A 14,289-nucleotide genomic window follows, 5' to 3' on the forward strand; every position below is an offset into this window, starting at 1 on the left:
AGGAGAAAGGGAACATGTTACTGCCTTATGCATTGCACCCAGTAACCTCCAAAGAGTTCTTTTCTTAGATCCTAACTGACCTCAAGGTTCCCAATAAGCTGATTTATCATAAAGCTAAACCAAAGGTTGATCATGGACCAGCAGCTGGTACTATATTTTCCCTTCCCAGAAAAGAGGAATAAGTATAATATCAATTAGCAGCCCCTTTCCCTTCCCTACTCATCTACATTGCTAAGAATCTCCCCCACCAATAAACCCAGGCTCAAACTCCTCATCATCTCTAACTGCAGGCTGTTGGCCAAATAATCTTCAAGCTTTAGGGGTATTATAAGTAGCTCTTCCCCATAAAAAAGTTAGAGACTTGTGCTTTAACCCATTGTCTACATTCAGTCAGTCAACAAACATTTATTAAGCCCTTATTGTAACAAGCAAGGCATGGTGCTAAGCAATGGGAATACAAAGAAAGACATAAAACAGTCCCTACTCTCAAGAAGCTCACATTTTAGCAGAATGGATGATATACGAATACCTAAGTATATACAAGGTGTATTCAGAATATGAAGATATTTAAGGAGGGAGGAATTAGCAGCTCGGAGGTAGTGTAGAAAGTAAAGACCAAGAAATGCCTCCTGCATAAGATGGAATTTGGGCTGAGTCCTGAAAAAAGGGAAATTAAAATGAAAAGATGAGGGGGCAAAGCATTTCAGGCATGGGGAATAGTAGGTACAAAGGCATGAAGATGTAGCATCATGTTCAAGGAACTGGTACAAGACTGGGAAGGAGGTTTTAAATAGCTTTAAATGTTCAACAAAATACTTTATTTCTGATCCTGGAAGTAACAGGGAGCCACTGCAATTCACTGACCAGGGGTGTGTCACATGGTCAAATCCATGTTTTAGAAAAATCACCTTGGCCATAACTGGAGGATGGAATGGAGTGGAGAGAGACTTGAGACAGAGAAACCAATGAAGTGACTACAGGAGGACAGATGAGAGGTGATGGGGACCTGAATGAGGGCTATGGGTTGTATTAGTGGAGAGAAAGACATACATGAGAGACATTGTAGAAGTAGAAATGATTAGATCTGGCAATGGATTTGAAATGTGGGTATGTGGGGTAAGTGACAGTTTAGAGTCAAGGATTATACACCAGGGTTGTGGGCTTGGTTGACTGGGAGGATGGTGATGCCCTCAACAGTGACAGGGAAATTTGGAAGGGCAGAAAGTTTGGGAGTAAAGCTAAAGAGTTCTGTTCTGGACATGCTGAGTTTGAGATGCCTATATATCTGGTTCAAGATAACTTGGCAGTGGGGACATGTGTGCCTGTAGCTCAGCATGGGCACACAATATATAGATATTATATAATCCAAGATATATAGATCTTGGATTCATCTGCATAGAATACTGGGGAATTGATGAGTGAGTGAGTATAAAATGAAAAGAGAAGAGCAGAGCCTTAGAGGACACCCATAGTGACAAGGCATGGCATGGCAAGGAAAATGTACACTTAATCCTCTCCTGCTCCTCAATCATTGCTAATGCCATACTTACTGATTGGAGAACCCTCTCCACTCCTATACTCCATCCTGTGTCTCTCTGCCTGTTTTAACATCCTGCCAAGATGAATCTCCTCCATGAAAACTTTTCAAACCACCCTCATTATCAGAGGCAGCCTATCGTATAAGAGTTGCCCAAAAAGAGTGAATTGTCAGGTACTGAAGATACTCAAGCCAGGGCTACTTTGCAGAGATGTTTCAAATTTGGATAAAGGTTAAATTACATGATATCTGAGGTCCTTTCCAATTCTAAGTCTCTAGGATTCTACCTCACATGATTGTTGTGAGGATCAAAAGAAATAATTTAGGTAGATATACTTTGCAAACTATTACGTGTCACAGAAAATTAGAGTGATATTAACAGTTATGTTGAGCACTGTAGGGAGAAACAAATGAAGAAGACCTATCCCTCCCTTCATGTATCTTATTCTATAATTATAGAGAAAAACAGAATAGATTAGCACACATATATGCATATAAATATGCACAAATATGCACAAAGGTAAACCTATTTACCCTAAGCTGGTAGGGCGAGTGTCAAATTTTCATTTTACAGATAAGAACCAAGGCTAAGGGAAGTTAAGAAACTTGACAAAGATTATGCAGTTAGGATATGCAGGAGTTAAGAGGACAATACCGCTTTCTTTACTCCAAGCCTGGTGATCTCAACATAAAGAGACTGTTCCTTCTGAAGCAATCTTTATTACCAGTTAATTTGAACTTACAATGATAATTGACAATTATATCCCACATTAAAGTTTGCGAAGCTTTTACATACATCATCTTATTTGAGTCTCATCACAACCATACTATATGTATTAATTCATTTTACAGATGAAAAAACCTTACAAGGTAATTAAGTGACTTTCCCATGATCACAAAGTTACTATACATCAGAGGCAAGATAAAACCCCAGGTTTTCTTAACTCTTAAGCCCAGTTTGCTTTATATTAGGGCCTAAAAAACAATTTGCGCCTATTTCTGTTAAAATTCATTTTTTGAAATAGCAATAATGTGCTATGAAATAGCACAGCTCTGGGTTTCTGTTCTCTCTCCTCTACTGTCCTTTAGATTTCCTTTGACAGTAGATAAAGCATAATAGCTGTAAATTCCTAGGGCCTCTTTAGATGCCAAGGGAGTAGAGAGGCTTGGTGGGGATTTCTTCCTCTTGAGTTCTTCCTTGAAATTAGCAAGACCCTAGCCAAATCACACCTCTCAGTTGTATGTAAATTTCTAAGACTCTAAGGCATGAAACAATTTTCTGGGTGTTCCTTACATCAGTGTAGGTACATAGGTAGAGCTGGGGGATTAAAAAAAGAGTCTATGTAACGAGTTCTCAACAAACAATTTATTTATATAAATACCTGAGGATTTTCTAGTATCCTTTTTACTCCTTTAATTAAGTTACTGAGATACTTGGCACGTTCTGGACTGCTAAATAAGGATCTCCTTGCAGAAGCAAACTGAACTAAACAAGAAAGTGCCTATAAAAGAAACAGAGTATCTTGAATCATTAAAACAACAGCAACAACAACTATAACTACATATCATGATATTTAAGTCCCCGTTACATTGTGCAGAATATTTTTTCACTCTTATTATTGGTAACTATTGTAACCAAAATATCATGAAATATAATTTGCAAGTCTTAATCAGAAACAAAAATTGTAATGTCACACTTAAGACCAGAGGGAACAGAAAGGAAATCTTGATCAGTTTCTTAAAAAAAAAAATACAAACAAACAAACCCAAGGCATCTATATGAAATAATGTATAGTCAAACCTACCAAACACTGACTTTTTTAGGCTAAAGGCCTGAAACATCACTGAACTTCTTCCTCTCAGTACAGGTTTCTATTGTACAATTAGCTCTTCTGCTATAATTTCAAATCTCCTAAGGCCATTTTTGAAGTAATAGGTGAAAGAGTAAATTCAGGGTATCAAATCACAGAAAAAGTTAAAAAAGAACATAATCAACACAAACAGTAATTAACATTGCAGAGAATACTCTCTGCAAATACCAGAAGTAAGTAGGGTTGAAAGCGTTTGGCCAAGGACTAGTAGTGATGAATTATTATATCTATTCACTCAATGGCCTGCTCTGGCTCTTCATGGGTTCTCTGAACTTTAGCCTCATAGTTAAAACACTCAAGGAAAGAACACCTACCAAGTTCAGAGATTATGAGAGGTTTAATCATTCAAAATGAGCATTAAGATCTTATGAGACAAGGAGTTATGGTATTGTTCTAAACTTTCTATACACGGGGCATATTATTGTTCATTTGTTGGTTTTCAGTGCCTTGTATTTGATCTCTCATAAGCATCACAAAAAATGGATATACTATGCACTGAATAATTCTGATTATATTCCAACTATTCACCTTTTTGAAGTACTCATATAAGTATTCACTTAAAGGAAATAAATAATAATGCTTTATTTACTTTCAGGAAGAAATGATATGACATTTATTCCTAGAATACCAAAGAGCTGAACTAGCTAAAAATAAAAAGAAGGCAGTTAGAAAGCAAAACTAGGGACCTATTCTGGAAGAAGGACCATTTCCCACACACCAAAGGACTGTGCAACTACCTGTCTATTTACAGATCTGTCCATTTCTTCTAATTGGTATTTCTAAGTATTATACTACAAGAAAATCAAAGTCCAAAAGTCTCATTCACTCATTTTAATTATTTATGAAAGTTTTAACTATGTATTTTAAAATCTCCATGTTGAGTTTCTGCTGTGAAAAAATGAAGTTTCCATTAACTGTTATATTTGTTAAATATCTATGAGTTAATAATAGGTGATTGTACAAAAATTTTAAATGTGGAGGATAGCTTCCCTGTTAGTAACTGATCTCTTCCATGTTCTTGATCCCCAGTTGAGTCAATTATCTCTATGTATAAGTTGGGGATTGGTTCTTGCCTTCCTAAAGTAAATTAAAGGGTTAGTACAGCATCACTATTTTCTTGCTGAGGGTCATATTGTCACCAGGCCATCCTGCCAGGATTCCCACTATCTTGCTGCCAAGTCTTTTTTTCTGGGTTCTTGATCCCTGATTCCTGACCACCTGCACTTCAGAGACAAAGTCTGGCTCTGACCTTTGTGACCTGGCTCTGAGGTATTCTCGCTCCAAATTACTCCTAATCTCTGTAGCCCTGTCCTACTGGTTTAAAATGCTGTAATTAATTCTAAAGTATATAGGTAAAATAAATATGTTTGAATTTTTACAAATACATTTTAATTTGACATGTTTTTCATTTCACAATAGGAAACTTTGGTCCTAATATCACTAATTGAAGCATAACATGTTGCTTCAATAAATGATTAGTCTGGACAAAAAAAGTACAAACACATAGAACAATTCATCAAACTGCTGACTGTTATGGTTTTCATCTCTAAGATTCTTTAAAGTTCAGACATTCTGTTATTTTATTCTCAGAATGATAATTAAATACACAATGATCACATGCACAGTTTCAATCTTGAAACATTTTTGTCAATATACAAGGGAAAAACTGTAATTTCTCTAACTGAATATACATAAACATATGTTATATGTACATTTATAACATATATCTGAATATTCAGCTCTTTATGTACATGACAGCTTCTGTATATTGCTATTTGTCTAGCCCATGCTTTAAGCTCAAATCAACAAATGTCTATATTTTTCAGAGACCAATATACTCCCTATGAGACATTACCTAGTATGGGAACACCTTGATTACTCATTACGAATAATCAAATAACAATATGAGAGAGAGTGGATGGGCAGAACAAATTTTTAAAAGCAGCAGTTTCACTGGAAATCAATTAAAAGATAAATTTAAACATGTCTCAGGAGATTAAGAGCTATTTGTCAGCAGGATACCTTAATAAAAGTGGAAAAAAACCAATCAAACAAATATACATAAAGTACATTTTTTTCAACAAATAGATATCATACTTGAATTTTAGATAAAATTAATAACTAAATTTTACTTACTAATTGAGATAGTAGAGGTGGAAGGGCATGATATAAATCGAAGAAAAGGTCCAAAGTTTCTGACTCCAGGAAAACTGAAAAAAAAAAATTCTTCTAACCCCACTACTTTCAATTCATAGAGTGCCTGTCTTCCAAGAAGTTTAAACTACTGAATGAAAAATACCATAAAAATAATTGTGACACAGTGCTTGGCAAAAAGTGCTTAATAATTACTTTTTCATTCGTTCAATTGAAACCTAGTAAGGAGAAATATTTTTACAGGTAAAGACAATTTCTAGTTCATGGTCTGGGTGTTTTGGGGAAAATATTTTTAAACACAGAGATAAAAAATGAATTAGGCAAAGTAATTTTCCTTTAACATAACAGGTTTTCTAGTTAATTTTACTGGGAAACTCTTCAGTATTTCTACAATATCAAATGCTAAGAGCTGAAGCACTGTCTATTTTCCAAAATAGTTTTTTTCCTTTTTCTTGTTCATTTGTTTTAAAATAAAATACCTAGATCACACTGTGGTCAGGATTTCAAAAAATAATTTTAAAGTTTAGATAAGGTAGTGGAGTAGTCAGGATCTTGTTATATTCTGTTCCAGATATTTATGTAGTAATATCTTAGCTGTATTGGGAAAAAGATCCATTCAATCCCTCTATGGGATGTGCCAAGATAGAAATTCAGTTAAAAGTGAGTTATCACTGCTTTTCATTTGAGTACTTAATGTTCACCATCCCCACTGCTAGGACTTTTTCTTACTTGTTCTCCAAGTTGTTGGAATCTGTACTGTGCAAAGATCATCTGCAGATTCATCTGCTGAACTGCCAATGAAGTCAAAATTAAGACAGTTGAGGACAAGTTTCAAGACCTGCATCACTAGATTTTGTTGAACTTCATTTTGAAGATTTAAAGGTTTTGCCAACACCTAAAAAAATTTCAAAATTATTGAATATCTTACTTAAAACAGATGAATATTTTCTGTAAATTAACAGTTTTAAGTCTTCAATTTAAAACTGTTCTTTAATTCATATTAAATTAATGAATATAGTTTATAAAGATTACACACTATTACATTTTTTCCCTAAAAGACAGCTTTCTAAGTATAGCAGGTATAAAGGAGAAAAAAACCACAATGTTAAAATCACTATTCTTCAACTTCGACTGTAATATCCTGGATTTTTACTCTTTTATTTTGGCTCTTTGGGAGTGACATCTTTCATGCTTGATCTCAAACTGAATTAACTTCAGTTCTGGAATACCAGAAACTAGCACCCCTTGAAGCTTATAAAAAAAGGTAGCTTTGGGACAAATAAAAGGAAGTACTACTTTCACAGCAGGTTGCAAATTTATGGAACTCATTACCTTTAAGAGTGCAGGCTAAAAATATAAGTTCAAAAAGAGTTCAGTTAATTTCATGTATGATACAATCATAAAAAGAAAGAATAAAGAAGCCCATTCTTCGTGAGGTTCAAAGACACAGAATAGGCTGGGGGTCCTAATAGCTCATTGAGATAGTCAGATTGTCATTCCTGCCACTCCTGCCAATAGTGGTGGAGAATGAGTAGCAGAGTCTTTCCAGCTCATTTGTCTAATCTTCTAGACAGGATTCAGGTTAAGGTTAAGCAATTCTGGTACCTGGGAACGCATGCTAATTTTACCTTGCACTTTCAGAGAGATGTTCTTTCCTTCCCCACTACATCCTTGGCTAGGAGAGGATAGAATGAGATAACCATTCTCCCTCTTTCTTGGTGATCACCAAGTCTCTAGGCTCTGTTTGCACTTCAGAACTAGGATGAAATTTAGAGGCCCTGACACTTTATTGTTCCCCTTTTCCTTTCCCCCCTAGCAGGACTGTAAGTTCCTTGAAGAAAGACTCTTTGAATTTGGCCTTTGTGCCCCCAGTACAACATAGAGTGCCTTACACATGAACGTTAATTAATTCAATTTATCCTTTAAGGGAATCCAAGATAGCTTGAAGGGGAAAGGGGGAAGAGAAATGCTTAACCTTTAGAGGTAACTGGATAAAAACTATTCTCTGTCATAAAGCCACTGTTAGAGATAAGAGTATTAGGCTAGAGTATTAGTCTAGCTCTTTGTGACAGTTCTTATGCTATCACAGTACTGATACAAATTAAAAATCTTAAAAAACAAATAAAACAAAAAAAATAACTTCTGAGCATGCTAATAACAAGCACAAGACTTCTTAAAACATCTGCATATCATACAGGGCAATGTAATTATGAAATATAGTAGCGAATTTTACATAATGTTTTTAAAGAGGACCAATAACATCACGGGGTGATGTCTTGACTTGCTTGTGAATTGGATTTAAGTGAGACAGAGCTGCACAAAGTCATCATCCTTACTGTCTCTTTCAGAGTCATCAAAGTCCAGTGACAGCACAAAAGTCAAGACAACTGGCAATGGCCCAACATGCAGAGGATGACCTTGGTGTCTTTGATGTCTGACCAAGCTCTAAGCACTCCACACATCTAATTTAGACACCTTCTTGGCCATTGGAACAAACTGTTCTCATCTGCCCATTCCACTGGACTAAGTCTTCACATGTTTGGGGGAGACATCCCCCTAACTCACCAACAGGTTTGAAACCTGTCAGTTACCCTCAACCTGGTTTAGCTTGTCTGCTGAGACACCTTTACTGGGGTGTGGCTGCTGTGCCTGCTACAGCTTCATGAAGCCACAGGTAAGAGTCAGTAAGACAATATACTGAAGAGATTTTTCCATTTTATATCACAAAACTTGAATGGACTCCACCTATTCTGGAAGCCAGGTAATATACTAGATAGAGTGCTGGGCTGAAGTCAGGAAGACCTGGTTAAGTCCAGTTTCTGACACTTACTAGCTTTGTGACCCTCAGCAAGTCACTTAGCCTCAGTCTGCTTCACTTTCCTCACCTGCAAAATGGGGATAATAATAACACCTATTTCCTAGGATTGTTTGAAGGATAAAATGAGATAATATTTGTAAAGTGCTTGCAAATCTTAAAATGCTATATAAATGCTAGCTATTAGTGTTATTATTACTATAATTATTATTAAACGTATCTTGGTTTGCTAAATAATTATTATGAGAATCCCTGACACCATTACATTATCTTTTAACACTAATCCAAAAGATGACTAGGGGAATCCGAAAGCCAGTGAAACCTAACTCAAGTACCTAGTAATTGTTACAGCAAAAAAAAAGTTTCATGTAAGAGGCAATTGCAAATTAAATAAATTATTTATGGATTTGATTTTATCTCTGCTCTGAGTGTCACAGCCTATAGATAAGATGCAAATTATCCATCCAGAAATCTTAGGGAAAAAGCAATGTCATCATGCTAACACAAAGGTGTTCTGTCAGTTGCAAAGGTTAGAAATGCAAAATTAGACTTTATATGGGAATTGCAAATATCCAAAACACACCAACTATATAGTTTCTGCAGAAAACTGTGAAATATCTTACTTCTTTTAGGAGTGAGCATGCCAGTACTAAAATGTCCTTGAGAGATGTGTCCCGGAATGAGGTAGCTATTTTTCGGTGTTTTGCTGAAGGTCTAGAATAATCAACCTAAAGGGACCAATACAAACAAAATTATTTAAAGAAACAAAAAAATAAAAATGTGAATCCCTAGTTATAAAACTAATAATCTCAAAATTAAATACAGAGGCTGGCAAGTTCAAATTATCTAGCAACAATTTGATGTTTATGAAAAAAAGTATGGTATAGAATACAAGAAAATATACAAGAAAAAATAAACTATGAGTCATGACCTCTATTGTACAACTTCTGAAATGGGTGACATCTCACTGTGTCTAAGTCCATTCATTTGCAAAACCCTCCTCTAACAACTAGATAGGAATCAATTTATCCATTCATTCATTCATTCCTTCTATCATTTAAAAAAAGGAACCCACAAACTTCTGATGTTGTCTGAAGAAAAGTACAAGAGAATTCTCTGTAGTAAGAAATACTTCTCAACTAATAGATTCAAGTTATTATTGGCATATTAATACTGTGGTTAAGATTACAAAATTTCAACAAAACATCATTTTCACTGCCTGCAAGTGTCCTAAAACACTCTTCAAGCTGAAGAATATGAATTCACCAAAGGTATTAAGCAAAAAGGCTAGAAATGAAAGTTCACCAAAGGAAGGGAAGTTTCCAGCACATGCTTATATTAACCTTTGCATTAACTCTGCTCTAAAGGAAATATCACTTCTGCCTCAGGCAGGGAAAAAAGAAAAGATGTGTTTACAGAAAATCTACGGTGGGTTTATCCTAAGACCTGAAAGATAAGCTTTTTTAATTACAGAAGACACACTTCTACAATAAAAAAAAAATCCTCTGCATTTAGCTTGGAAAAAAACAATGTCTAAGTGAATAATCCAAAGTGGTATGACAGATTTAAAACAACCAACATATTTTTATTGTCTTAAGGACAAAATAAGCATAGTGGGTGTGATTATAAAAGAAATCCATACAAAGTAGAGAAGAAAAATGAAAATCTGAGCAATTTCTTAGGTATATTTGAAGTCTTAAAAGGACTTATAAGGAAGAAATGGTGATTCTGAATTTAGAAATTTGAAACTGGGGCATAAACAAGATTGAATGTTGTTAATGCACCAGACTGAAGGCCCAAATAGTAGTCCTGGTTCTATTGGGAAACCCCATATGCCATTTCTTGGACCAATTCATCTTTTCATTTGTAAAAGGAGGGGGTTGGACATAATAATAATAATATTGACCTATATGCTGCCACGCATTGTATTAAACACTTAAAAATATTATGTCATTTGATCTTCATAATAACCCTTTGAAGCAGGTGCTATTATTATCCCCCTTTTTCAACAGAGGAAACTGAGGCAAACAGGTTATATGACTTACCTATGGTCACACAGCTAGTAAGTGTCTGAAGACAAATCCTGCCTCTGAAGCTCTATCCACTGAGCCACTTAGCTGCTCAGTAATTACAAGAGGACTTCTAAGTTTTTTTCAGGTTTTACAATATACAGTGACAGACCTAGCTCAATGAATGCTAATTGATAACAATGAAGTTCTAAATTTGGTACGAGCAGAAAATGCCTCAAAGAGGTCAAATTATTGAATTTGCAATGCTGATTCATGTGCTTTACTAAATGTATCCCTTTTTGAAAGAAGATGGCTTATTCATGGAAACCACTTTTATTAACAATCCATTTCCTATAAATTGCTTTATTTGGAGAGTAAAATACATAGTATAATATGGTAAAAGACTACTTGCATAGTGATAGCTCCACAGAAACCTGAATACCCAGTCTGAAATTTCTACCACTATGAGAGGAAGCATGATAGAAGGAACATTATATATACAGCCAGAAAACCTATGTTCAAGCCTCTTCTCTACTACTCTCTGACCCCAGGTGAGTCATTTACCTTTACTAGACCTATTTCCTCATCTGTAGAATGGGAATTTTTTTTTTTTTTTTTGCTACATCTCTCATAAGTTGGTTGTATGGAGAGTGTTTTGAAATGAACTGATAAATTACTGAAGTATCATCATCATCATCATCAACAACAACAACAACACGGTCACTAAACTCTGTTTCCTGTCTTCTATTTTAAGGAACTATCTGATCTTGCTGTGCTAGATGAAGGTATAGGAAACAGAAATAAGAAGGCAGGTCTTTTAAAATACTCAGAAAAACTGCGGCAGCTGTGTGGTCCTGGGCAAGAGGGCTAGACAAGCATCAACTATCTGACGCTCAATTTCCCCAATTAGAAAACAAGGTCATCTTTAGGATAGAACTCATTATTTGTTTTAAAACCAGAATGAGCACTACCAATTTTAGCAAATCTTTTTACAAATGTGGAATAATTTTCTAATATCTAGGTCAATCTAAGTAAAAAATACAGCAAAGTAACTTGGATGTGATTCTAGGCAAATAGGCTGTGTACTTCACTACAAAGAGACTTCTGGACCACAGAAATTGCCCCAGGCAACATTCTCTTTAGGAGACCAATCATTTCTGTGTCACAATGCTACATTCTCTTTTGTTACAAGATGATTTTCTATGAAACCCGACTCTTGCTTTTGTTCATGTATAACCAATGCAACAGCAGAAGTGAGCAGGAGCAGGTGACTGTATGCTCAGCTGCTGTGCGAAGCACTGCATCTGAAAATCCCCTCTGCAGGGTGGACAACCCTGCCCGTACGTGGCACTATTCCAAGTGGCCTGTGCTTTGATCAACCCTGCTGGGTGAACATTGTTGAGAATCAATTCACCAAAACCTTTTTCCCTTTTATTTGTAAAAGAATAAGCAACATGGTGGTTTGCTTCTCTTGAGCATTTAATTTTCTTCTTATGGTTACTGTATTATTATATACAAAGAAGATAAAAGGATGCCCATGGGGCACTGACCATGTCTAATTCTATGTTCTGGATGGTACCACATACTGTTGTTGGTGTTTTCAATAATATTGAAACAGTTCCAATCTCTAATTGCATCACTCATTAAATAAACAAAGAATGTGATGTGAATACTCTGTAGTTTTCTGTTCACTAAACATATCCTGACAAAGCGGGATGGAAAACATTAGCCACAAATAAAGTCAACAAAGGAATATAACTATGAGAATAACCTTATAGTTCCCTTAAAAGGAAAAAGCTTACCAGGTTCATTTCTTGAGTCAATTCAGAAAGGATTATCACCCCTATTACACAATGGTCCACAGTACCCTTGGAAGAAAATAAATTACAGGTAGAGATGAAAAGCTGATTCACAATTGTGAAAACCAGACATTGTTAACAAATGAAAGTCATACTTGACACTGTACAACCCACCCAGAAATACAGGTTTATGATCATAATATAGGAAATTCACTCTTATGGATTTCACCAGAGCCAGCACCAGACAATTAAGATCCATTCTCCCCTGAGTTCTAGTTCTGTCTCCACCAGAATGTGGCTGAAGGGGACTTTGTTTCCCTGAGCCTAAGGTAATATTAGGCCTTTGCAGCTTTCATAGTTTATGATTCTATTTTGACAGCATATGGTTTTGTAAGGGGAAAGCTGTCATAAACAAAGGCATAATGATAATCTACGTATATTTAGAGCATTCTTGGACCAAACTGAACCTTAAATCAGAACTGAGTTTAATGTTTTACACAAGACTCTGAATAAGAAAAAAAAAAATTCCCTTTAGCTATGTAAATGTGTTTGGAGGCTACTAAGATAGCTGTGTCTAATAAATAATTAATAAATAGTTTGGTAAATGAATTTAAGTTCCTGGATCTAATTCTGAATATGATCACTTAAGCCTCTTCACTATTATTAGCTCATGTACATTTATTTACAATATACCTATAATCAAGGCATCTAAATTTCCATATACACTAGGGTAACTACATAGCTATCAAAAAGTATAGCGTTAACTGCTTCCATAACATGTTTAATTTAATCAGCTTTCAATTTAACTAAGACAACTTCCTCCAAATCAAAATTTTTAAAAAAAAATGCACATCATTAACACAAGCTACCCACTGCAAATTCACACTAAAAGCATGTATATAATAAATGTAAAATTCAGTTATAGCAAAAGCAGAAAAATTACTGCTAACACTGATAATATACTTTTCAGCAAATTGACAGGCTTTACTAGTCATTCTGCATTGACAATATAAATTACTTTTAGGCAAAAGAAACAATGCATAGTCCTGGGACTTTTGTAGCTTAAACTAAACCTCAAGTAATTCTTGCCATATGAAAGCAGGTAACATCTACTATAAGCAGCCAAAGAGAAAAGCACAATTTTAACTGAATCTAATCCTCTAATTGATACTTCCCAGGACAGTGCTATTGTCATTTACTGAGAAGGTGGGAGCGCAATGACCCTTCTGTGATAATGTTGACAGGACGGAGCTACTGGCTGAAGAGAAGGCACTTGAGGGAGTTCTCCTGGCTGTCACAACTACTGAAAGCTATCAGGGTACATGCACCAGAGACTCCTCAAGTTGAAAGAGTTGCTTTTCCAAAAAGCTGTGATTGGCAAGTCAATCAACGTGTACGCCTCTCAGCTGCTGAAAAGTGAACTAGACAAATAGGCCTTAGTTTCCTTATGTGTAAAATAAGGGAGTGGATAAGATGATCTAGGGAGCCTTCCAGCTCTGAGTCTACATTTTTCTGAAATGTTAGCAAATCGCAACACATTTTTTACATTCTCTTTGAAAGGGGGAAATACCTTTGTTTTTTAAAGGAGAATAACTCCACTTGTTGCTTTTGTACATCTGGGAACAACCTTCTGGAGCTTTTTGTAAATTTAGATAAACAATGTCAATGAGAACCTATTTAGTTACTCAAGCTATAAATGTCAAAGCTGCAATTCTGTCTTTAACATAACATTCACCTTGCTAAGTAACCAAAATAAGGGCTAGAATCCCTAAGATCCTAGGATTAGGGAGCTAGAAGGACACTCAGAGATCATGTGGTCTAATTATATTTTTTTAAATGAGGAAACTTAGGCCATAAAAAGTATCTGATCAATTGCTCAGGGTCAGACAGGTTTGACAGAAAAAGAATATTTTTTTTTTTTGGTTAGGCAATGGGGTTAAGTGACTTGCTCAGGGTCACATAGCTAGTAAGGGTTATGTGTCTGAGACCGGATTTGAACTCAGGTCCTCCTGAATCCAGGGCTGGTGCTCTATCCACTGCGCCACCTACCTGCCCCCAAAAAAAGAATTTTTAAAAAAATTATTTTGAACTTAAACATAAAAAA

General features: G+C 35.5%; 1 protein-coding gene across 5 annotated transcripts in view; it reads right to left on the minus strand.

Annotated features, from left to right (window-relative positions):
• RANBP17 (RAN binding protein 17) overlaps window positions 1-14,289 on the minus strand; it is a 329,638-nt gene that overhangs the window by 291,900 nt on the left and 23,449 nt on the right. For all 5 annotated transcript variants that reach the window (XM_027841755.1, XM_027841754.1, XM_027841758.1 and 2 more), the window contains 5 exons: window positions 12,189-12,254; window positions 9,001-9,105; window positions 6,292-6,457; window positions 5,545-5,618; window positions 2,920-3,039 (listed from right to left, as the gene is read on the minus strand). In XM_027841755.1, the coding sequence (XP_027697556.1) occupies window positions 2,920-3,039; window positions 5,545-5,618; window positions 6,292-6,457; window positions 9,001-9,105; window positions 12,189-12,254 (531 nt within the window). The remainder of the gene's footprint in view (window positions 1-2,919; window positions 3,040-5,544; window positions 5,619-6,291; window positions 6,458-9,000; window positions 9,106-12,188; window positions 12,255-14,289) is intronic.

Source organism: Vombatus ursinus, unplaced genomic scaffold, assembly GCF_900497805.2.
Source record: "Vombatus ursinus unplaced genomic scaffold, bare-nosed wombat genome assembly UNPS02014863.1, whole genome shotgun sequence".
Classification (NCBI taxonomy): domain Eukaryota; kingdom Metazoa; phylum Chordata; class Mammalia; order Diprotodontia; family Vombatidae; genus Vombatus; species Vombatus ursinus.